Source organism: Thermobia domestica, chromosome 6 (genome assembly GCF_964235325.1).
Source record: "Thermobia domestica chromosome 6, izTheDome1.hap1.1, whole genome shotgun sequence".
In the NCBI taxonomy this organism is placed as follows: domain Eukaryota; kingdom Metazoa; phylum Arthropoda; class Insecta; order Zygentoma; family Lepismatidae; genus Thermobia; species Thermobia domestica.
Window position 1 is genome coordinate 157,444,758 of NC_137459.1, and position 23,860 is coordinate 157,468,617.

The following is a 23,860-nucleotide window of genomic DNA, read 5'->3' on the forward strand; positions in this document are numbered from 1 at the left end:
CTTATGATTAAATTTTAAACTGTTGTAGCATGTATTGCCTTTCGTCTATGAGTCATAAGATTCAATAAGGTTAGCTATCAAATTTCTAAACTTCAAGGTCAAATCAATCACCACCAATGATCTTAGACTATGAGCTGTGACTAAAGTTCAATGTATTGTTTCAAATTTCGCACCTTATGTTAAAATTCTGTTTATCACCATTCCCAAATTTAAAGAATACTTCTCTTGATATACCTAAGTCTTAGAGTTAATCATATCATTATATGTTCAATAAGGTCAATAATGTCCGTCAATTGTTTACCTGAGTAGAACCAACTGTTTTCTAAAAGTGTGTGTGTACTCAAACTTAAGAAGTACCACAACAAAGGAAATGAATCCCTGTACACTACCTCATCAAGGACAATCACGTGGTACAACGTCTTGCTTACGTTTATATTTGGCGGGAATAATCAAAACCAATGACGCATTATCAAATTATCCTACAAAGTTTCAATGTACCAATGTCCTGGACTCCTAATCCCATCATAGGTCAATAACCGATCACGTGATCATAATGATTTACCCAATGAAAGAGATACTATCCAATTTTAAGAACAATTACCAATTATTGATATGACAATAAGAAATGTACCCCTTCCAAAATTTAAGATTGGTACACAAATACACCTGTGTCTTATGAAAAAAGTAATAAATCCTGTACTTATTCAATAATAAAGCCGGTCAATAACATTTAAATTTTGAATATTTGGCCATAAGAGGAACATCAACATCTACAATGGGTCCTAGAAAACGTTTACCGAATTTTGTTATTTGATAATTCCCAAATTTAAAAGGGAACATAAACATATAAAGGTAATAAACCTCTGTACATATCCATATAACATGCTAAATAGGGGTCAATAACCTCCGAAATTTGATTTTTGGTAGTTCTTTACCTATGAAAAGGGAACGATGTGGACCATCCAAATTTATAGTGGTACATATTGGAGACCTGTACTATGATACCAAATGCTTATATTAAACAATTTCTAAAACCGCGTGGATAAGCCAAGATACCCCTCCCAAATTTTTAAAGGATGCATCAATGTACCCATATCTTATGATAGGAAATGAACCTATATACATGACCATATAACCATATAAGGTAATAAAACCTCATCAAAGGGGAGAAATTGGGCCAAAAACCAAACACATGGTACAACATATTGCTTATGTTTATATTTTACCAATTTTGTACCCCTAAAAGAGAACGATGTGGACCACCCAAATTTATCATGATACATGTTGAGTCATGTACTATGATACTGAATCCCCTCCCGGGGTGCATCAATGTACCTATGTCTTATGATAGGGAATGAACACCTATACATTACCATATAAGGTAATAGGACCTCATCCAAAGGAATAAATTAGGTCAAAAACCAAACACGTGGTACAACGTAATGCTTACGTTTATATTTTGTCAATTTTGTACCCCTAAAAGGGAACGAGGTGGATTACCCAAATTTATCATAATACATATTAGGGTCTTGTACTATAATACCAAATGTTTAAATTGGGCAATTTCCAAAATTTAAGGGGTGGGCCAAAGTACCCCTCCCAAATTTTTTAAGGAGTGCACAAATGTACCTATGTCTTATGATAGGGAATAGACCGCTATACATAACCATATAACCATATAAGGTAATAGAACCTCATCCAAGAGGATAAATTGGGCCAAAAAAAACGTGGTTGTACTAAAATTTGGCAATTTGGTACCCTAAAAGGGAACGAGTTGAAACACCCAAATTTATCATAATACATGTTAGGGTCCAGTACTATAATACCAAATATATAAAATGAGCAATTTCTAAAATTTAAGGGGTGGGCCAAAGTACCTCTCCCAAATTTTTAAAGGAGTGCACAAATGTACCTTTGTCTTATGATAGTGAATAGACCCCTATACATAATCATATAACCATATAAGGTAATAGAACCTCATCCAAGAGGATAAATTGGGCCAAAAGATCAAACACGTGGTACAACGTATTGCTTACGTTTATATTTTGACAATTTTGTACCCCTAAAAGGGAACGAGGTGGACCACCCAAATTTATCATAATACATATTAGGGTCCGGTACTATAATACCAAATGTTTAAATTGGGCAATTTCCAAAATTTAAGGGGTGGGCCAAGGTACCCCTCCCAGAGTGCACAAATGTACCTATTTCTTATGATAGGAAATAGACACCCATACATAACCATATAACCATATAAGGTTGTAGGACCTCATCCAAAAGCATAAATTGGTCCAAATGACCAAAAACGTGGTTGTACTAAAATTTGACAATTTTGTACCCCTAAAAGGGAACGAGGTTATCGTAATATATATTAGGGTCATATACTATTATACCAAATGTTTAAATTGGACAATTTCCAAAATTTAAGGGGTGGGCCAAGGTACCCCTCCCAAATTTTTCAAGGGGTGCACCAATATACCCATGTTTTGTGAAAGGTAATGAACCCCTGTATACGCCCATATAACCATATAGGATAATAACACCTCATCAAACGCGATAAATTAGGTGAAAAGACCAAACACGTGGTTGTACTAAAATTTGGTAATTTTGTACCCATGAAAGGGAACAAGGTGGACCACCCAAATTTATAGTGATACATACTAGGGTTCTATACTATTATACCAAATGTTTAAATTGGGCAATTTCTAAAAATAAAGGGGTGGGCCAAGGTACCCCTCCCAAATTTTTAAAGGGGTGCACCAATATACCCATGTCTTATGAAAGGTAATAGACTCCTGTATACGCTCATATAAACATATAAGGTAATAGGACCTCATCCAAGGGGATAACTTAGGTCAAAACCAAACACGTGGTACTACGTATTGCTTACGTTTATATTTTGGCAATTTGATACCCCTAAAAGGGAACGAGGTGGACCATCCAAATTTATCATGATACATACTAGGGTTCTGTACTATAATACCAAATGTTTAAATTGGGCAATTTCTAAAATTTAAGGGGTGGGCCAAGGTACCCCTCCCAAATTTTTCAAGGGGTGCATTAATATACCCATATGTTATGAAAGGTAATGGACCCCTGTATACGCCCATATAACCATATAAGGTAATAACACCTCATCAAAGGGGATAAATTAGGTCAAAAAACCCCGAAATTTGAATTTTTGGCAATTTTTTACTCATAAAAGGGAACGACATAGACACCCAATACTGATAGGGGTACATACTGTGGTCCTAGGCTACCATACCAAATTTTTAGATTTGGCAATTTCCAAAATTTAAGGGGGGTGGTCCTATGTACCCCTGCCAAAATTTAGGGGGTGGGCCATGGTACCCCTGCCAAAATTTAGAGGGGGTGGTCCTATGTACCCCTAGGTCATTGACCCCGGGCCAGGTCATTGACCTTCCACCCCGGTCATAAAAGAGAGTGAGGATGAGTCATTCGGGCGAACGGGGACCACTACTACTGCTGCTCATCAAAACACAGTTTATTCATATTAACCCCTTACTGTAAATCGTTAATTATGGGACCCTAGTTGTTGATAAATATTTTCCGCCGGGGCACTTCAGACACTTTACTTTTAAATTCTCTCCACCATCATCCTCAGCTCTTAAGAAAAAAGTATTCTTTCAAATGTTCGAACGGTAAAATATTTTCGTTCTCCATCTTTATAAAAACAACACCAATCAAAGTAAAATAGACTACCGATATCATTGCACTCTTAGTTCACTCACTGAATGTAATTGTTTGGAGCTGTCAAAATCTACAACAAAATCTTCCAGGTGCTTGCAGTCAGTACATGTGATTTCCCTAAGGCTAAGATTTGCTGAAAGTAATGCAAACTAGGTACAGTGGTGGCAAAAAGTCCTGAACAGACTCATTTTTGTGCCTAACTTTTGTGTTTGACTTCATTTTTCGTTATGAAATTACGCACTATCTTAAATATTGTTATTGATTTTAATGTATTTTTCATGCTGATTTCAAATCTGTTTGTAGATTTCATCTAAAGTAAATAGTTTCATTGATACGTTGAAACAAACTTTGACAAGAAAGCAAAGGTCACTGTAAGAATGAGTGAGTGTGTTTTCAACCAATGAAATGCTCCGTTATTTCAACCAATCAGAGAGCAGTAGCGATAAAGGGTTGAAAGAAGAAGGTGAAACGTGGTTTAGTAGTGTATTGAATAGTGTACTGAAAGCAATTTGAAGTGCGTTTGTGAAAAATGTTTGAATTATGGCTAAGTTTTCATATCTGCCTGAGAATAAAAGGTACAAAATAATACATTTGAAGGAAGAAGGTTATTCTAATAAGAAATTGCTGCTAAAGTACCATGTGGCCTTTCTACTGTCGTGAGAACTTTGAAAAGATTTTCTGAAACAAATTCTATTGCGGATAGGGGGCGATCAGGACGACCAAGAAAAACATCTTTACGTGAAGACAGGTTATTGCACAGGATTTCACTTTCAAACAGAAAGCTTAATTCAATGCAAATTTTGAAACAATGGACTTTGACATCAAATGTGAGTGTGTGCCCAAGAACTGTTAGAGGAAGACTGCTGGAAATTGGGTTACGAGGCTGTAAAGCGCGCCCAAAATCATTACTGACTGAATTTCAACGCAAGAGGCGATTGACGTGGGCAAGGGAACATTCATTATGGACTATTAAAGACTGGGAAAATGTCATATTTAGTGACGAGAGTCAGTTTTGTATTTCTGGTAGCCAAAGTAGTGCCTATGTAAGACGACGCACTCATGAGGAATTCAGCCCTCAGTGTCTGAAGCCCACCGTAAAGTAGCCGACAAAAGTGATGGTATGGGGTTGCATGTCTTCTCATGGTGTTGGAAGACTTCACATCGTTAGCGGAAGAGTGAAAGACATGGATTACATTGAAATACTACAAAATAAATTGCTACCAACTGCGAGAGATCTTTTTGGGAATCAGTCATGGATTTTTCAGGACGATAACGCCCCCTGTCACTGTGCAAAGGTAGTCCAGAAATGGTTCAAAGACCATACTGTGAATAGAATGAACTGGCCAGGACAGTCTCCGACCTTAATCCGATAGAGAACTTATGGTTTAAAATTGGTTGTGAAATTTCAAAGAAAAAACCTTCAAACAAACGTGAGTTAATTGAAGCTTTAATAGTTTCCTTCAACCGTATTGTCACGAAAGAACTTATTTTGAAATTGGTGCATTCCATGCCAAGAAGATGTAGAGCCGTAATTAAAGCAAACGGCTGGCCCATAAAATATTGATGTTCTAACATGTCACAACAATGTAATTTTCAAAATGCGTATTAAATGTACCGTATTTGTCAATTTTCGTGTTATTCTTCTATTCATATTATATTATTCTATATTGTTTTATTCTGCACATATTTCACATTATTGTGTTCAGGCAGCTTTACTACAAATATTTTAAGCATTAAAAAACTAGTAGTAGATTTGAAATCAGCATGAAACATTACATTAAAATCAATAACAATATTTAAGATAGTACGATAATTTCATAACGAAAAATGAAGTCAAACACAAAAATTAGGCAAAAAAATGAGTCTATTCAGGACTTTTTGACCACTGTACGTTACTTAATTTTTTCAACGCGTTACCGTTACACTTACTTTGGAAACAAATGTAACGCGCTACTAGGAAACGTTACTTAAAAAGTAACGCTTTACTTGCGTTACGTTACTTCCCAACACTGGTCGTTTATACTCTGAAAGGTCCAATTGGAAATCCTGTGATCGTGTGCAAGCAGGCACTTTTAAGTATCTTAAGATTACAGAAGCATCGTGGAAGAGTGGAAAATTTGCAGAAGAAGGTAAAAAGCAATACTGAAACAAACCGCCACGAGATAAAAGATGAAAACATGCGACAAGAGTAAACAAAGTACCCGATGATGATATTGCTTTTGTAAAGCAGCATATATAATCCTTCCATACTTACCACTCTCATTACTCAAGGCGTAGTGGTGAAATTCAAAGAAAATACTTAGGACCTGAACTGAATGTGAAAAAAATGTTACAAGTTGTACCGAAAATTCTAGAGTTCCAGTCAGTGCCGACAAGTACCGGAGAGTGTTTTGTGCAGTGGCGGCCGGTGGATTGTGGTTTCGGGTGTTGCAGTACGAGCGATAAGAGACAGAAGATATAAAGTTGACTCATTGACTAATCAGCATAACTTTATATGCAAATGCTATGTGACATGTTAAATTAAATAAAATTCCTTTTTTTAAAAATAAAAAAATGCAGAACATTTTATCCGATTAATCACCTTAATTATTTAGTAAGTTCATTCTCCTCTCTTTGATTGGAGCAGATCTGTCTAATACATGCTGGTTGAACTCTGGTATTCTTATTGTCAGGTCTTTTTCGATGGAAAGCATAACCAATGGTGATAACCTTTCTTTGGACATTCAATTCCTTGAAAGTGTCAATTCTTTTTCATGTGGAAAAAAAACTTTTCGTCTTTTGCTGACGCCATAGGTACTGTTAATATTAATTTCAAAGCTTTGTAGATTTACTAAATATTTTTTCTAGATTATTGCGAACGATTCATTCTAGCAAACTCACTCCCTGACAGTGATCCGAATTCCTCTTCAGCGTTGACTGAAGAGAATTCGTAGCAGAGATTAGTGTTATAAAAAAAATGTACATTGAACACACTTTATTCACAGTTTATCCAGGAAAATTTAAAATAAATTGAGGAAATATATCTGGTGCAAACAACACTACTGCATAAGATATCCTGTAAATTTAAACTGGATTTTTTTTTTCCGAACACTCTCCTGAATTGCCCTTTGCTTGTTTTGTCTAAGTCTTAATTGCAAATTTTTCCTCAGTTGAAAGCTGGTCAATGTGTTTTGTAAGTTATTTACAGAAGTCATGGTATACAATTCATTCAGAATTTGTAGGTTATTTACAGAATTAAAGCACACACAATAAAATTAAACCTAATAATTAAAAACCAAAACAGCTGATACAAAATAGGTACTAGTATATGAATTCCAAATGTCACATATTCATACATCAACACACACACATGTGCGTAAAAGAAAAAAAAAACTACATTCCAAATCATCCGTCTTGCTTGTTACGCAATGCACGATGAACACAATATACTTCCACATGAGGCGAAACAATGCCTACCAATGTGATATGTTATGGAAAGGAAACCTCGGAGCCCGCCAGATGAAGGATCAGCATGTAACAGAAGCAAAAAAAAAAAAAAAATAAATAAAAAATAAAAAATAAAAAAATAAAAAAAATCAAAGAACATCAAAACAAACAGCACTGCCAGTTCTACACCCAGAAATGTTAACTGGGAGGGGTCCAAAGTATTTGAGGGAGGTCCAATACGTCTACATAATATGGAACCTGTCTTATACTGCACCCGAAAAGACGATAAGTAATTCTTACTTACTGTCACCTATATTTTTAGAAAAAATGATAGAACGATTAATTTTATAAGAAAAGAAGAGTAAATGATGAGGCGAAAAATAAAATATTTAGCCTACATCAATCGTTTCTGTGTTAGAAAAGTATAGTTTATTAAGAAAGTCTACAAATGTTAGTCAAGTTTCGAAATTTTTGGGAGGTCCGGACCCGGTGGACCACCTCGTGGCTACGCCCCTGAGCATTGCTAATTAGTCCCAAATTCAATGTGGCGTTCCCCATCATACAGTTTTATGTGGAAATTACCAAGAGTATAAAATATACTTATTTTATAAAAGAAATATGTTTATACTAAAATACTATCCACAGAGGGGGGGGGAGCGATTCTACATACTGACTTATTAATATTTGATTCACAAATTACTGTAGAAGAAGCCTTCATTATCAATATAAGCTAAGAATTAACTTGTAAATGTGGGTCTACTTTCATTTGTTTTCTCCTCTACTAGATATTTTCTTTCTTATTTTGTAATTTTACAATCACTTTTTTAAATTGTCATTATATTGATTTGCTTCAGTATGGTCCCGTAATTTAAAAATATGAATGCATAAAGACAAATTCCATTTGTTAATTGCTAGTGAAAGAAAATTCAGAAATCTTATTTAGCGTAAAATACCTTCTCGTTCACTGGAAATCGTGCTGTGTTGCAGAAGCACTGCAACGACCAATCCCTTTAACTTCTGAGATAGGGAAAAGGAGACATAACATTTGCTCCAATTCCCGCGCTGAAGGAATCTGGTCGTTGCATGCTCGCTGCAACACAATGTAAATTAGAGACTCTATAACGGATTATTTTTCGCTTTTTAAAATGGATTAACGGAACGGACAGTTACAGAAGTAAAAAATAAGTTATTTAAAGTGTATATATGCAAGTATTAAAAAGTATTTTTCTGTTCTTTACTACTATTAATAATAATATTTTTTTCTTGAAATACTTTGGTCGTTGCGCAACGCTGCAACACTTACATTAGCCGCCACTGGTTTTGTGGTAGTTATAATATTGGATTCAAAGAGCCAACTATTGACACGTGTAATTTCTGCGGAAGAAATTGTAGCAAAACTATGGTAAATGTCAGTTTGGTGCAATTATAATGGTATGCCACATCTTTGTTTACCCAAAATTTGTTCTCCAAATCTTACGATTGTACTCCTCTTTCTTTTGTGTCAAGCACACATTATATGCTATGTGATTTGTAACCGACTCTATTATTAGTTACTGTAGTTTCACACAGTTTCATGTTTGTTCGTGAAATTAATAAATTTCTATAATATGAAATTGTCGTTTTCTCGAAACAACCTTTTAGTGGGTTGCCATTTATTTGCAGCGATGGGCAGAATTATTGGATTGGAAGCATTAATGTGGACAAATTTATTTACATCATATTGGATTAAAAAATCACCTGTGCAACTTGAAAAAGGAGAAGATTATCGGAGATAAGACAGACGTAACATTAAAATGGAACATGTTAGCCAGGGTCTTTCAGAAATTAATTCAAAAAATTATATTTTACAAGTAGAAGAACTGTTTCGCTTGTTTCTTTTGAATATAGCGCATGAAATTCAAAGTAATATGTTTGTTAATGGAATCTAATGACTCGTAACTCTGGAAAATAGCTAAGATGCATATTTAAAGGTAAATAAAAACTGCTTACCGAACATCTTTTATCAGAATTCCTTTTCCACTTCAGTTTATTCTTCTTAGTGTCTGCAGACGGAACTAAACTGGCGAATGGTTTAATTTTAGGGTTGAGACTTAAGAGGTTCTGCAAAAGTAATAATTGCAAACATTACAAACTAATTACATGACTTTTTCAGACACCATCTTTACTGGAAAATAAATCAGTGACTACAATGTTTAAAACACAGCTACTCATTAATTTCAGACTTTCATTAATTCAAACTTTCTATTTGCATTCTCATGCAAAATTGCAATGATCATAAATATATCATACTTTCAAATTTTTGTTAATAATTTTCTTTCGTTTTGTGTTTATTTTTATGCAATCTCTCACTTGAAGGTTTGACAGACTATGATAAAGGATAACAGGTATTTGGTGTCTGATTAAGTTTTAATATATACTTTTCAATTGTTTTTTTTTTTTAATCTGTAACTCAGCAGTAATTGGGCTAGAATAGATAGCTGATTTAGTACAAATTTTTGGATTGCCCAGGATACGCACTTCTCCCGAAATTTGAAGTGTACAAGGATGAACCAATCTGTAATCCCTGAAACCCAGTTTGTAGGATGTACTCATATATACTACTACTACTACTTAGTTATTAAGTTTTATATATATATATATGCATGGCCAAAAGTGACGAGGTAATTGCGGACATCCAAATAAGTGAAAATGTTCCTATAAGCATGGGTCCGATGTTGCTTTGTTTCCGAGATACAGGGTGTTCAAATGTCAAGTCCCTCCAATGGCTCACTATGGGAAAGTGAACCTAAATGTTCAATATTACAAGAATAATACAGTCAGGTGGAATTATGCCTGTGCAAATACATTACACTAACATAGAGAATGAAACTAATCAACATGGCTCTACAGACCTTAACTTAAGATGCAATTATTAATACAAAAAATACAATGTAGCTATTTGTAAGGGAATTTTTAATAACTTAGCCCCCTAACATATTCATGCTCCCCTAAACCTCTGTGGCTGGTTGCGGGTCTGTATCAAAATGCTGTAAACGGCAAAATGATTTGTTTGTTAATTTCAAACCACACAAGTAACTAGATATGGTACTTATCTAAGCATTTTTACAAAATAAAGTCTTTTGAAAAAAAAATCAAATTTTCAAGAACTTGTAACTTCGTTGCTATTCATTCAAAACAAGTCATGCCATGACCGTAGTATCCAACGCTAAGGTACTTCCGATGTGCATTGTCTTGTCCATCTTCGTTGTGCTGTATGTGTGATAGAGTCTTCCAAACTTCTAATGTTTGTGATATTATAACATCTTTAGTTTGCAACACTGAATAATAAGTGTGATATTTTAAGTTTTCGTTTAACATACTGATTTGAAATATGTAATAATCTGAAAACACCGTGTGCGTGGGTTTTCTCGGAGTTCTCCCGTTTCCTCCCACATTCTTCATTCCACCATTTCATTCATTTCTCATAATCACCGTCTCCTTTAGCCTAACCGGCATAACCGTGGGACGTAAAACTCAAAGATTTCATTTTATTTCATTTGTAATAATCTGACGTAGTGCTATTTGAAAAAATATAACTTTATACTGGGAGGGCAACACTGTTCACCAGGTGGCGATGTTTAATGCGTAAAACGATGTCCCCGTCCTTATGGTTGCAACATGCAAAGTTTCATTTCCCCCCTCTTTTGGTTTCCCCGTTATCACGGATGTTCCAGATAAATTGTCCACCCTGTATATATACAAGGTGTTAATGAACTATGCCGACAAACTGTAAGAGCTGATTCCTTACATCAAAATAAGAGAAAAAAGTTCATATGGACCTGTGGGAAAAAGTGCATAGTTTCAGAGCTAGGGCTGTCCAAAATCGAAAAAAGCCGAATTTCAAGAAGCCCTATTTCGAAATTGAGAGACTGTGGATGGTGATCCTATCAACGTAAAGGATGTGACGAATACGCAATCCAAATATGCATATTTCATTAATTTTGAATTGGTGTACAGAGCATTCGCTGTAGGGTGAAATTCGCAGACATGACATCAACCGAATTTTGAGATACGCTCTGACTTTATGATTGGCCCAAAGTTGGCAAATGATAAGCCTTGATAGCAGTGAACACGGAATCATTTGGTGCAATGTCGGAAGTGTTAAGGATCGTCAGCAGCACGGTCTCTCGTACTCGAGAAAACGCATGCTCCGATGTTTTGTTTCACACTTATAAGTGAAGAAAACGTTAAATATACAGTACCATGACGAAATACATCGCATCACACGTTATTCCGAACACACACACACACACACACACACACACAAAAAGAGGGAGCTGCCGGTTCCTAACACTTCCAACTTCCCTCCGGAGCATTAGATGTCCAATGTTGTCCAAGGCTTACCTCCTGCCAACTTTGGACTATCCTTGAAATCAGGGTATATCTGAAAATTCTATCGAAAACATATCTGAAAACTAAACACTGTAGGGAGTACCCTGTACATTTATTGAAAATTGATGAAATATACTTTTGGATTGTGTATGCATGGCTTTCTTTATGCTGATAGGGACCAACATCCCCAGTTTCTAGAATTCGAAATAGGTCCTGTTAAAATGTAGCTTTTTCGCGATTTTGGACAGCCCTAGCTCTGAAACTATGCATTATACGCCATAGGTCCATATGAACATTTTCTCTTATTTTGATGTGAGGAATCACCTCTTACAGTTTACAGTTCATCGGTATAGTTCATTAACACCCTGTATATATATATATATATATATATATATATATATATATATATATATATATATATATATATATATATATATATATATATATATATATATATAAAGAGTTTCTGCATTTAATTTTGAAGATAGTTAAAGCCAATTGGTATTGCTTAGAAAGTATATAAAATCATCAATTGTTACTTATACCTTTGATTATATTAAACGTATAACATTAGTTTACTGCAGACATTTTTTATTTGCTAACAAAGTATATTTTTACATTCTTTAGTGATTTGCTGAGTAATATATTATTTGTAACAAAAGAAAATGATATTTTTCCCGGGATAGTATCTTTTGCCCCTTACTATGAGAAGGAAATTGATACCCGTACCTTTCTACCACCTCGAGATTTAATTAAATGTTTAAAAGATTTTAAAAGCCCAATCCCTATCTTTCTCTTCACAGTTTACACACGACATTATAAAAATATCATAAAGCAATGAAAAAGAAGAAAACTACGTTCTTTCGCACCTTTCGCGGCTATTAGCCACATGTTTAGAGTGTACGTGAGTTCCCCTATATGTTATTCTGTGGTTCATTGAATCCGTACAGGACTTCTACCCACACAACCGGTGTTCGAATCTGTATCACGCTTTACTTTTGTTTTTTCATTGATCAGGTAGGACAATAGCCAAAAGAAAAATATTGCATTATCCCCTCATATTTACATATTTCGACCGCCTGATCACCCTACAATCTTGGACCACCGAGAAGAAGAAGGAAGTATTACCGATGTACCTTCAAGAAGTAGTCTTAGATCTAGTATTTCACTTAAAAACCACGTGCTTCAGCAAAAAGATCACCAAATAGTAGACGGATGTCATCTCCGAAGAAATACGAGGACAGGAAGAGTCACAAAGAGGTCCGTACAACCCCTCCACCTCCAAAACTGGCTATAAAAGACGACTTCAAGAGGCAGAAGACATCAGTCTTCAGCTGATCATACCTTACCTTTCTCTTCGCGCTGCACTAGGCAGAAGGAGAACACATCAGATTGCGCTACCTGTCTTAAGGAAGGTCACGGTGCATAATCCTGCTGGGAAAATAAGTAAAAAGAAAAATAACGCATAAGGCCGCCCCTAGAGTTTAACCTTGGAAGGCCTAAAAGCCCATCGCGGGCCTCCATGGATAAACAGCTAAAAATGAACACCCATCCACGAATATTCAAATCAATTTACTGGGATTCCGTTTTCTTACTGAAATGGCATATATACAAACTCAAACACCAGATTTTGCAATCTGGACTACCACTGGTATTAATGAACTGGCCTTGTCGCTTTGCAAAAAACACCAAATATTTTAAATCTGCAAATTCCATACAGAGGTACGTTTCTAATATACGGATTGCCTTTATGATTTAGTCTTTAAGAAATCAACTTCCAGTTGTCATATTAAATCGTTGCTATCAAAAAACAAAATAATTTTACTTATATACACTTACTGGATTATTATTAACTACAAGGAAACCTCTTAGAATATCCAGACAACGCAACCACATTATGGCGGCGGACACCATTAATTTGTCATTAACATATTTCTTCTATTACGAGCAATTTCAAATTATTAAGACAGATACTTTAAACTAGAGATGGCCAATTCCGGAATTTTACTTTCCGGAATCCGGAAACTAAAATCGGAAAAATTCCGGAATTCGGCTAATTCCGTATTTCGGAAAAATTTCGGAATTCGGAAAAATCCGGAATTTAGAAAACTCCGATGGAAAAAATCCGGAATTCGGAAATTTTTGGCCATCTCTACTTTAAACCTACCAACCGGACATTCTACTAATTTTACAATAGAGCCTGACAACTTTGATTTCAACTTTACTCTCAAACTCTAAAATGTTCATCGATGTAAACTTCGGTGCAGGCTCTCTTGAAACGAGAACAAAATAACTTAAAAGACCATTTCTACGAATTCCAATTTCATAACACTTTCCTATACACTATCATTATCATTTTACTTCACTTCCTTCGCCAACGCCTCATACGCAACAAATAAATATAATAGTGCTTTTCATTTTTGCAGGATGCTTCTACTCCTGATTCTATCTATTCTCATGGCTATTATTGTTGTATCCTTCTTATTTATATATGCACGATTTGTAAAGAATTCGCCTTCCACAAACGATAACTATTCCGAGACCGGAAATATTACTGCCCCATGTGAGAACTGTCCCAGAACAAAAACCACAAGTTGTCGTAGAAACTATATTATCTCACGAGCCTACTACCGTAGGCGGTCTGTTTAATATTTATTCAAGTAACGACAGTGCCAACACATTCTCACCTTTGATGGCAATGATACCAAGTGTTGATCCTGCCTTACAAATTGGAGACAAAATGTGTTATCACCTACTTTTTTCATAACAAACACAACCTTTTTATACAGTGTCACCTCATCCTCTAGTACTTCGTTTCATAGTGTTTTCAGTGCATTGCAACCACTGCTACCAGTTTTTTTTTGTGTGCGTGATCTTCATCTAAAAATATTTTTCAGATTATCTTTCCCCACCTGAGAGGCGCAATATCCCCTCATATTTACAAGCAACACCATGTGCTTCAGCACAAGATTCAACAAGCAGCCGACGAATGTCGTCTCCAAATAAATACGAGAAGGACGCGAAGAGTCACGAAGAGCACCCCTACAACAACAACTCCACAGGCTCCGCCTCCTACGCTGGCTATAAAAGAGGACGTCAAGAGGCAGAAAACATATTATTTTTTGCTGTTTTCGCTGGTTCCTTTTCTTCCAAGACGGGGATGACGTCGGTGTAATTTACATCCTTTCGTTGTTCTTGTTGTAGATTTCTTAGCGGTACACTTCTTGTGTTCAATTTTAAGAACGGAGTTTTCCGATACGTTGGATCGAAAGGTGTAGAAATCTTCACTTTCTTCGTAATTTTGTTTTTGTTTTCCTTTTCTTTTTTGTATGTCCTCCCGTTGTTCCAAATTGCTAATAATATCGGCAGGATGTTGGGATCCTTTTAAGTAAGGAACTCCAAATTAGTAATCTGCAAGAAAGAATTCGTAGCGTGTATATTTTCCAACTTTGTCCGGTTGAGAATTTAAAGATGACAAATATTTTGTATATATAAGTAATTTGAACTTTCGATTTAGTATGAGGTAACAGAATTTTCGTAGCACATAGATAAGAGCAAATAATTCTGCCAAATAGAGGCCCATTTTTCACTCTTGGTCAGTCTTCTACTACAATAGGAGACCACTTTTTCGATCCCAAATTGTGGGTCATAGCATGTCAGAAGTCCTCCCACTTGTATATTACTTGCGTCTGAATATTCTATTATTTCTAATATGTCATCGAAATGGTGAAGGGATGGGGCAACTAAAATATCCGCTTTTAGTTTCTAGAAGAGATTATCGTGTTGAAGTTTCCATTAGAAGTTAGAATTTTTCGTTAGAAGTAGCAGATCTTGGTGGAAAATTCTCTTATGTACGCACTGAGATAAGAGCATAAACCAATGAAGTTATCTAAAATTCTCTTAGGAGTAAGCCGGTTGAAGTTACTAATTGTATTGGATTTATGGTTGTCTACTGTGCGGGGAAGATCTTCTGGGGGTTGGGAATACTCCACAGCTGAATGGGAGGACTTAGAATTTTCCCGCACGAAATTGTTAACTCCTTCAGTGTGGGTGGCGTATATATACGCTTTCATTTTGCTTTGGCTATTTTGTATTGCGTATGGCGAATATACTTGTCCATTGTATGAATAATATTATCCCGACAATATTTAGCGAGTTTGCGCTCAGCTGGTTTCAATTGTTGCTTAATTAAAAGAAGAAGACGAAAAAAGAAAGAAATTAAAATAGAGTTTGGGCTTCGTCAAATATAGTTTTCATTCTTTGTTTTGTTTGAGAGCAGACAGTACAGTAATGGCTTCAAAACGATATTTCAACGATGCTGACATCGAGGAAGAGTTATCAATTAGTGATTTTGATGTAAGTGATTTTGAAACAGATTTAGAATCAACATCCAAAGTTCTCAAAAAAAAAAAAAAAAAAAAAACTACACTTTTTACAGCGGTTCGCATCTGAAAATTACGCACTGAAGGGGTTAATATCCTCATTCAGTTTTTGAGCATTTTCGTGTATAAATCTCTATTGTACAACATAAGGGAATATTTTACTTTTTTAGAAAGTTGTTAGCGGGAGATCAAATTCTCTCCATTCCCCCCGTCACTACAGAGAAGCTCTCCAATGATTTTCAGACATTATGTAAATAGAAATGCAATATTTTAGGCAACATACCCTTATTGCATTTCACATTTTGATACCCGGTATGTCTAGTCAAAATCGTAATAAAACATACTGCCTCTGCTTTTTCTCCACTTCGAACACTGGTCGAATGAATTACTAATTTGCTTTAGAAACGATCAAAATCGAATGTATTTCAGTGCATCTTGAAAATATTACCATCCTCCTCTTTACAAGTTAATAAATATAAATCTAAATTTTTATATATACTAAACATGAACATGTCCTAATTGAGTGACTGAATGATCAACGCACAGGACAAACCACTTAACCAAAAAGTTGAATTTTGACAGTGCATAGGATTTGTAACGTAAGGTGTCATTAAGGAAGATTTTCGGAAATTCGACGAGGAAGGGAGAAGAAAAAAAATAGAGGTGGCAATTTTTACAATCCTCTAGATCTCCAGATCTCTGAGTGGTAGAAACATGAAATTTGGCATATAGGGTTCTCCTTTAAAATAATTAGAAACCTGTTTGACGTTTGTTTGATATTTTTCCTAGAAGGGATAAAAAAGAGGTAAAAGAGATGTGGTTACAATTGTTATAGTAGGGTGGCCATATCTTGAAATCCTTTAAGGGGTAGAAACATGAAATTTGGTATTTTGAATTTTCATTTAAAATAATTGGACAAGTGTTTCAGTTTTTTAAAAAAATATATTTTCCCTGCAAGTAAATAAAAGAGGCGGAAAGAAAAAGTGTGTAGTTTCAATTGTTATAATAAGATGGCCATATCTCGAAATCCCTTAAAATTAGACATGTTAGGGATAAGAAACTTGGTATATAAAGTCCTCTTTGGAAAGATGTAGACATGTGTCACAGTGTTTCCGAAAATTCTGCTTTTAACCAGAGAAGAGGGTCAATTTCTAGTTTTCTTCAACATATAAAAATCACTTCAAAGTTGTTAACCTCATCATCACAGGAAAATGGATGAACCAATTCAAATGAATTTTTCAACACAGCACTTTAGACGACATGTTTATCTTCTTTTTAACATTTGATTGAAATGCGTATTCTAAGAGGGAAAGGGGTTTAAATATTTCGGAGAAACGATGCCATAAACGTATTCTTGCCGCGCAAAGTCTGAAATATGAAGTGTGAGGTGATGCCATAGGCCGAGAAAACGCTGCGGTCTAGGTGCGAAGTTCCCAGTTAGCCGAAAATTAGTATACGATATATAAAGCTAGTTAGCTTTTCATGATAACTTACTTTTTGTATCCATTTTTGATTACACAGTTAGGGGTCTAATAATTATGTATGTTAGTGGTTATGAACTCAAAATGATTTTTACTGAATCGATTAATAAATTCAAATTGAAGGAATAATTTTATCAGTGTTATTATTATGAATTGTTGTTAACTTCTTGAATTGTTTGAACTGAACGCAAAATAAATAAACAATTTTGTATGTAAAACATAAACTGGATTATGATTATGTAATGGCAAATTCGTTGTTATTTTTCCTGTAATATTTGTACCTCATATGATAATTTTTAAAAAATGCCTTCAAAGTGAAAAATCACTGGAGGCTCCAAAACCTTGGTTAGTTTTGCAACAGCCATGCCATCTCCATAATGCAACAGACTATGTCTTCCAGACCTGAAGTTCTTTAAGATTTTGGTTCAGGATGCCGTTATCAAAACGTTTCTCCAGATACAGCTGGTTGTGGTCCCCTGTATGTTGGTGGTATATTATAACCCGACGATGGTTTTATTACGGGTGGATTGGATCTCCGTTGTCATCTAATCAACATGCTACGCAGTTCCATGAAGACAGGGACGTAACGAAATCATACCAATTGTAATCCTAGGCGAGCATTTAATCCATGAGTCATTTTTACACCAGAGGTATCGGAATCCATCATGAGAATATAGTCAGCTACAGGCTCGACGATTCAAACTATCCAGACTTGTCCCTCCAACGTAGACTTCACCGTGTCCAATATATAAGAAGCATCAACTTACTTGACTTGGTAGCATTAGAAGTCTATTGTTCAGAACCGATAAAATGTAGCTAAGCCATTAATACACAATGACGTTATCTATACTAACTATCTCGGAGTTAAGGCTCCCGTAAATTCAGTGTTCAACATATTTCTTGATTCAGGGGTAATGGACTAATCTTGATGGGTTTCCAGCATCTATGGACTCTTAAACAGGTACTCATGCATGGTAGTCCTCTTGAAACAAATTGTGTCAACAACTGTTATCAATGTTCTACCATTAGCAGAAATAAAATCTATTAAATTACTTAACTTTGAAATACAGAAAGAATAGTTAAATTACACAACACTTAATCACACGATGAGAACTTTTACACGCAGAGTTTACATTTACTTATTTTCTTCTCTACATATTTGATTTGTGTAACTTCTAACTAATAGTTTCTTCTTCTTCTTCTTCTTTTATACTTATAAAATTACAAATTTTAATATTAAAGTACAAGAGTTAAATATTTTTTTTTTAACTTAAAATGGTTCACTGAAGGAACGTTTGTTCAAAATTAACTTAAATATTTCAATTTAACAAAATCTACTGTAAACACAATGCAATCTTATGACCTTTCTTAGCATAAATAACCTCTGACATTCCCTGACATCAAACATTTAATCTAATTCTCCGCGTACCAAAATAGATGTCAAGGTTTATTCGTTTCTCTTGAAAGGAACTACACCAAAATCGGTCCGTTACAGGTAGGGATGGCCAATTCCGGAATTTTTACTTTCCGGAATCCGGAAAGTAAAATTGGGAAAACTTCGGAATTAGGAAAAATCCGTAATTTAAAACATTCCGATTTCGGAATATTTCCGGAAAGTTACATTATTTTCCGGAATTCGGATTCTGGAAAATTTTGGCCATCCCTAGTTACAGTTTTACGGTGAGAAAGGAGGAACAAAGCCAGTTTCGCCGCCATTGCCCCATGTGACTTCTCTCTTGTAGAACTCTGGAGACCGCCACTATGTTTAAGTAAGTCACAGCTGTAATTTGTATCTAAATTCTACGATATTATTAGCGTTTGAGAGACCTCATCATGATGAAATTAAAATACCGTTAATTTTACAGTAATTATGCGATATCTTCAAATAGATAAAAGATAATCAAAAAGTAGAATAAGAGCTCGCTAGACAATATTATTTTACATGAGATACCGTTATCACAACTCGCTTATCTGCTTTCGATTTCCATCCATTTAGAAAATCGGCATTTATTTTCGCGTTTCTAAATGGCTGCGAACGGAAAGCTACTAGGTGACTCGTTATAACGATGTCTCAAACAAAATAAAATTGTGTAGGGCATTCTTGTTCCACATTTTGATTATCTATGATCTGTTTGAAGATATCACACAATTACTGTAAAATTAGCGGTATTTTAATTTCGCCGTGATTAGACCTCTTAATGGCTTGTCCAAAGATCAGATAAATGCCAAGTGATAGATCTCATTAAGTAGAACAAAATGATATGCAACAGTGTAAAAGCTCATGTGTAGTTTTCCTCATGAGGAAATTGAGAAAAACAAATCATTTTGTAAACTTAAAAATTGATGCTGAACAACAACTACGCCACCGATTTGGGTGAGACTAAAACTGAAGTACATCTTCGTGAATCTCTTAGTAATGGCACTAACAAGACGACAGTATGTAGTATGGTTAACCCCGTTGCACTGAAATTACAAGTCTAGCTCGTCATGGGCTCTCGGTGCCAAATCGCACAATGACGAGCTACACTCGTCATTAAATTTAAACTATTGTAGCATTACATAGGGTTACTATATTGATATTTTGAAAGTTATATAATGATAAACTATCTATCACACTTTTATAACCTATACTTCAATACGATTTATTTTCAGAATTCAGAAAATAAATCGTAGTGGAAGGGGTTAAGGAGATGTAGCACAAAATTATAATTATTTATTGGTCCCGTTGTTCTGTGGTAGTTGGCGCCAGCAAATGAGTGTCCCAAAATGGAACCTGATATGGACGTGCCTAAAAAACAACGATGTGTGATTGAATTCCTCACTGCTGAGGGAATTGCGCCGATTGAAATCCATCGACGCTTAGTAAAGGTTTATGGAGACGACACAATAGACGTGAGCAATGTGTGGAGAGGGTACGGCATTTTCAAGGTGGTGAAAAGGGTGTTCATGGCAAGCCACGCCCGGTCGACCCTGTACAGCTGTCATCCCTCGCAATGAAGAGCGTCTTGATCAACGCATCCGTGCTGATCGCCGGATAACGACCGGAGAATTGTGTACAAAGCTGAATGTGGCGAACATTTTCAAGACTCGGAAGCTGCTGTCAAAGCTGTAAGGAAGTGGTTAGTCTTAGCTGGTTCCCATTTTTACAAGCGCGGCATGCAGGCCCTGGTTCATTATTGGCAAAAGTGCATAACGCATGTTGGGAACTATGTGCAAAAACGACAGTCTGTAGCTGAAATATTGCTCTGTTTATCTCTGCTGTTGTTATTTATATATCTTCATTTTAGTTTCCATGAAACAAAATGAGGCATTACTTTCGGAACACCCCTCGTATCAATCGATAGTCCACATCAAGCTAAACAAAATGACATACTCCGAGTATTCTGATCAGCAATTTCCGAGAAAATCCATAACAAGAATTTTAGGAACAATCCCAAAAAATGGATCAAAAGATTGCGAACATGGCCAAGAATTTTAGGAATAATCCAAAAAAAGAAACGCATCAAAAGATTGCGATATTGGCCAAATTAGTTTTAGGATCAGAAGCCACAAAATTTTTGAAGGACCCACAAATAAAAACATAAAACTATGAAGTAGTTAGTCACTTCTATAGGAAAATAAACAGCAGAGGAGGATCAGTAATCCTAGTCGTAGAAAACTTGACACAAGATGTTAAAAAGTAGACATGCCAAGTACCGAGTTCGGTTATGAATGTGCAGTCATTACTATGGAAAAGTTAAATTTAATAATTGCTCTAGTATATCGTAGCCAACGGGATCTCTTGACACCTTCTTTAATTCACTCAAAATGTTTCTAGAGAGCATACGGAATATACATAAGAAAAAAATTATAATATGCGGAGATTTCAACATAGATTTCCTTAAAAAAAAAAAAAAACTGCCCAGAAAAAGAACGCGAAATTACACTTCTAAACACGTATAACATAACATATATCATAAATGAACCCACGTACATAGAAACACAACAAAAAATTGAAAATACACACGAAACACGCACAATCAGAAACTACAGCCTAAGTCATAAAGAGAAGTTTATGAGATTAGTAACAAACGAAACATGGATGGACATGTATAACAAATCCTCAGCTGACCAAAAATATAAAGCCTTTTTTGATTGTATTCACTGTATTTTTGACGCATCCTTCCCGAAAATAGTAATAAAAAATAATACAAAATACACCAGAAAAATGTTGGGTGACACCAAAAGTTAGGAAACTCAGTAAAATAAAAAGATACTTACTGAAAAACTCTCAACAAACAGGAAATAAAACACTAAATAAAGCATTTATAAATCAATACAAAAGAAAATTACGTAATATTAGACAAGGTTACAACACAAACAAAATAATGACAGCAAATTACGAAACAAAAACACTGTGGAAGGTAGTTAATCAAAATACACAAAGGAAAATAAACGTACACAAAACAATATTAGTCTTTGTGTCAATCAGACACAGATCACGGATCCTGACCAAATATCAGAAATATTTAATGACATCTTTATCGATATTGCAGATAACTTAACGATTAAGACGCAAGATAGCGAAAAGGCTATTGAACTATTAAGACATTTTAAACCTAGGACATGCAAAATTATGTTTCTCATGCCGATAATAGAACATGAGTATTTTATGAAATAAATAGACTAAACCTAAACAAAACTACAAGCGACGAAATTCCAATTGAAACAATCAAGCAGAACAACCGGAATTTAGTACCAATACTCACATACCTATTCAATGAAAATCTCAATAAAGGAAAATATCCAACAAAATTAAAATAAGCTAAAATAAAACTGATCTTTAAACAGGGAGACAGAACATTAATACAAAATTACAGATCGATATCATTCTTACACCCAATAAATAAAATATTTGAGAAACTAATTAAAAAGAGACTAATAAATTTCTTGAACAAACAACAGATAGTATGCCATGAACAACACGGTTTTGTAACTGAGTAAAACACAACTACGGCAACATGTACGCTTATCAAAAACATACTAAAAGGGCTAAATGATAAAATACTAATTTTAGGCATTTTTTATGATTTAAGCAAAGCTTTCGATCTCGTAAACCACAAAATACTCTTACGAAAACTTGAGCATTATGGCATAAGGAGGAAAGTGTTACAGCTGATGGAAACCTATTTACAGGGTAGGACGCAAGCAGTTGAAGTGACCCACATAAAAATGGGAATGTAAAAACATATTTATCAAATTCAAGACAAGTCCGCAACGGCGTGCCTCAGGGCTCAATATTAGGTCCAATCCCATTCCTATTGTATATAAATGACTTACCTGGAATATTGAAGAATTTTGAAGTAATTTTATATGCAGATTACACTAGGGTAATTGTGGAAGGTAAAACCATAAGTGAGCTAAGAAACAACTCATATAGAGTATTAGATCGTCAAAAAATGGTTCGAAAATAACCGCTTATGCATAAACAACACAAAAACAAAATACCTACTTTTTCACACAAAACAAAACACAAAAATAAAAGAAACCAAAAATAAATTGACTGATCTAAAATTAGATTTCACCCATGAAATTAAATTTTTAGGACTAAACATAAATGAAAATCTAATTTGGGCTTATACAGTGGCGGATCTAAGGGGGGGGGGGGGCTATAGAGGCTATAGCCCACCTTGAAGCTCAGATATACACTGGATAAAATGGGCTTCAATCCTGCTTTACACTGGATAACACGACAAATTTACTGGATAACACGACAAACTATGGTTTAGCCCCTCCCTTGATCATATCCTGGATCCGCCACTGGGCTTATACAACCTATACTAAATTACGAAATCATTTTCTGGGGCAAATCTTCAAGCAGCAAAGCAGTTTTCATGAAACAGAAGCAAGCAATACGGATATTTGGTCTACACATGAGAACATCATGCAAAGATAAATTTAAACAGCACCACATCCTTACCCTGCCATCTATGTATGTATACAAAACTGCAATCTATGCAGCAAAATTGAAAGACGAAACCCAAATAAGTCACTTTATAATACCAGACAGCAAAATGAAAGAAGACAATATTTTACAAAACTAACATTGTACAGGAAGGCCGAAGCTATATGGGCGTACAAATTTACAATAAGCTGCCCAGAGAAATAAAAATGAAGAAAATATAAATGTTTCTAAGAAGAAACTTAAGAGATTCCTGGTGGATAAAATATATTACAGCGTAGCAGATTATCTTTGCAATAATGTGTATTAAATAAAGTAACATGTTTCCTTTTTCAAAGTGTATCAGAAACAAGAAAGAGGACTGTCTGAACCCTCCAAATACCAAATGTATCTTGGTTTCAAATGAAGTAAATAAATACAAATACAATCGAGTTTTCGTATTTTCTACGAAATAATTACATCATACTGAGTTAAGTGATAGTTTTGGTTTGGCTGCACTATATGTTGTTCTCCAGATATAAGACCTACAACAAAGTTTTTGATTGAAA

The 23,860-nt window shown here is 35.1% G+C and overlaps 1 protein-coding gene across 1 annotated transcript in view; it reads right to left on the minus strand.

Moving 5' to 3' along the window:
* The window catches only part of su(r) (dihydropyrimidine dehydrogenase su(r)), a 293,614-nt gene that overhangs the window by 244,326 nt on the left and 25,428 nt on the right, over window positions 1-23,860 (minus strand). The window contains exon 2 of the mRNA XM_081762277.1: window positions 9,127-9,237. Coding sequence (XP_081618403.1) covers window positions 9,127-9,237 — 111 coding nt within the window. The remainder of the gene's footprint in view (window positions 1-9,126; window positions 9,238-23,860) is intronic.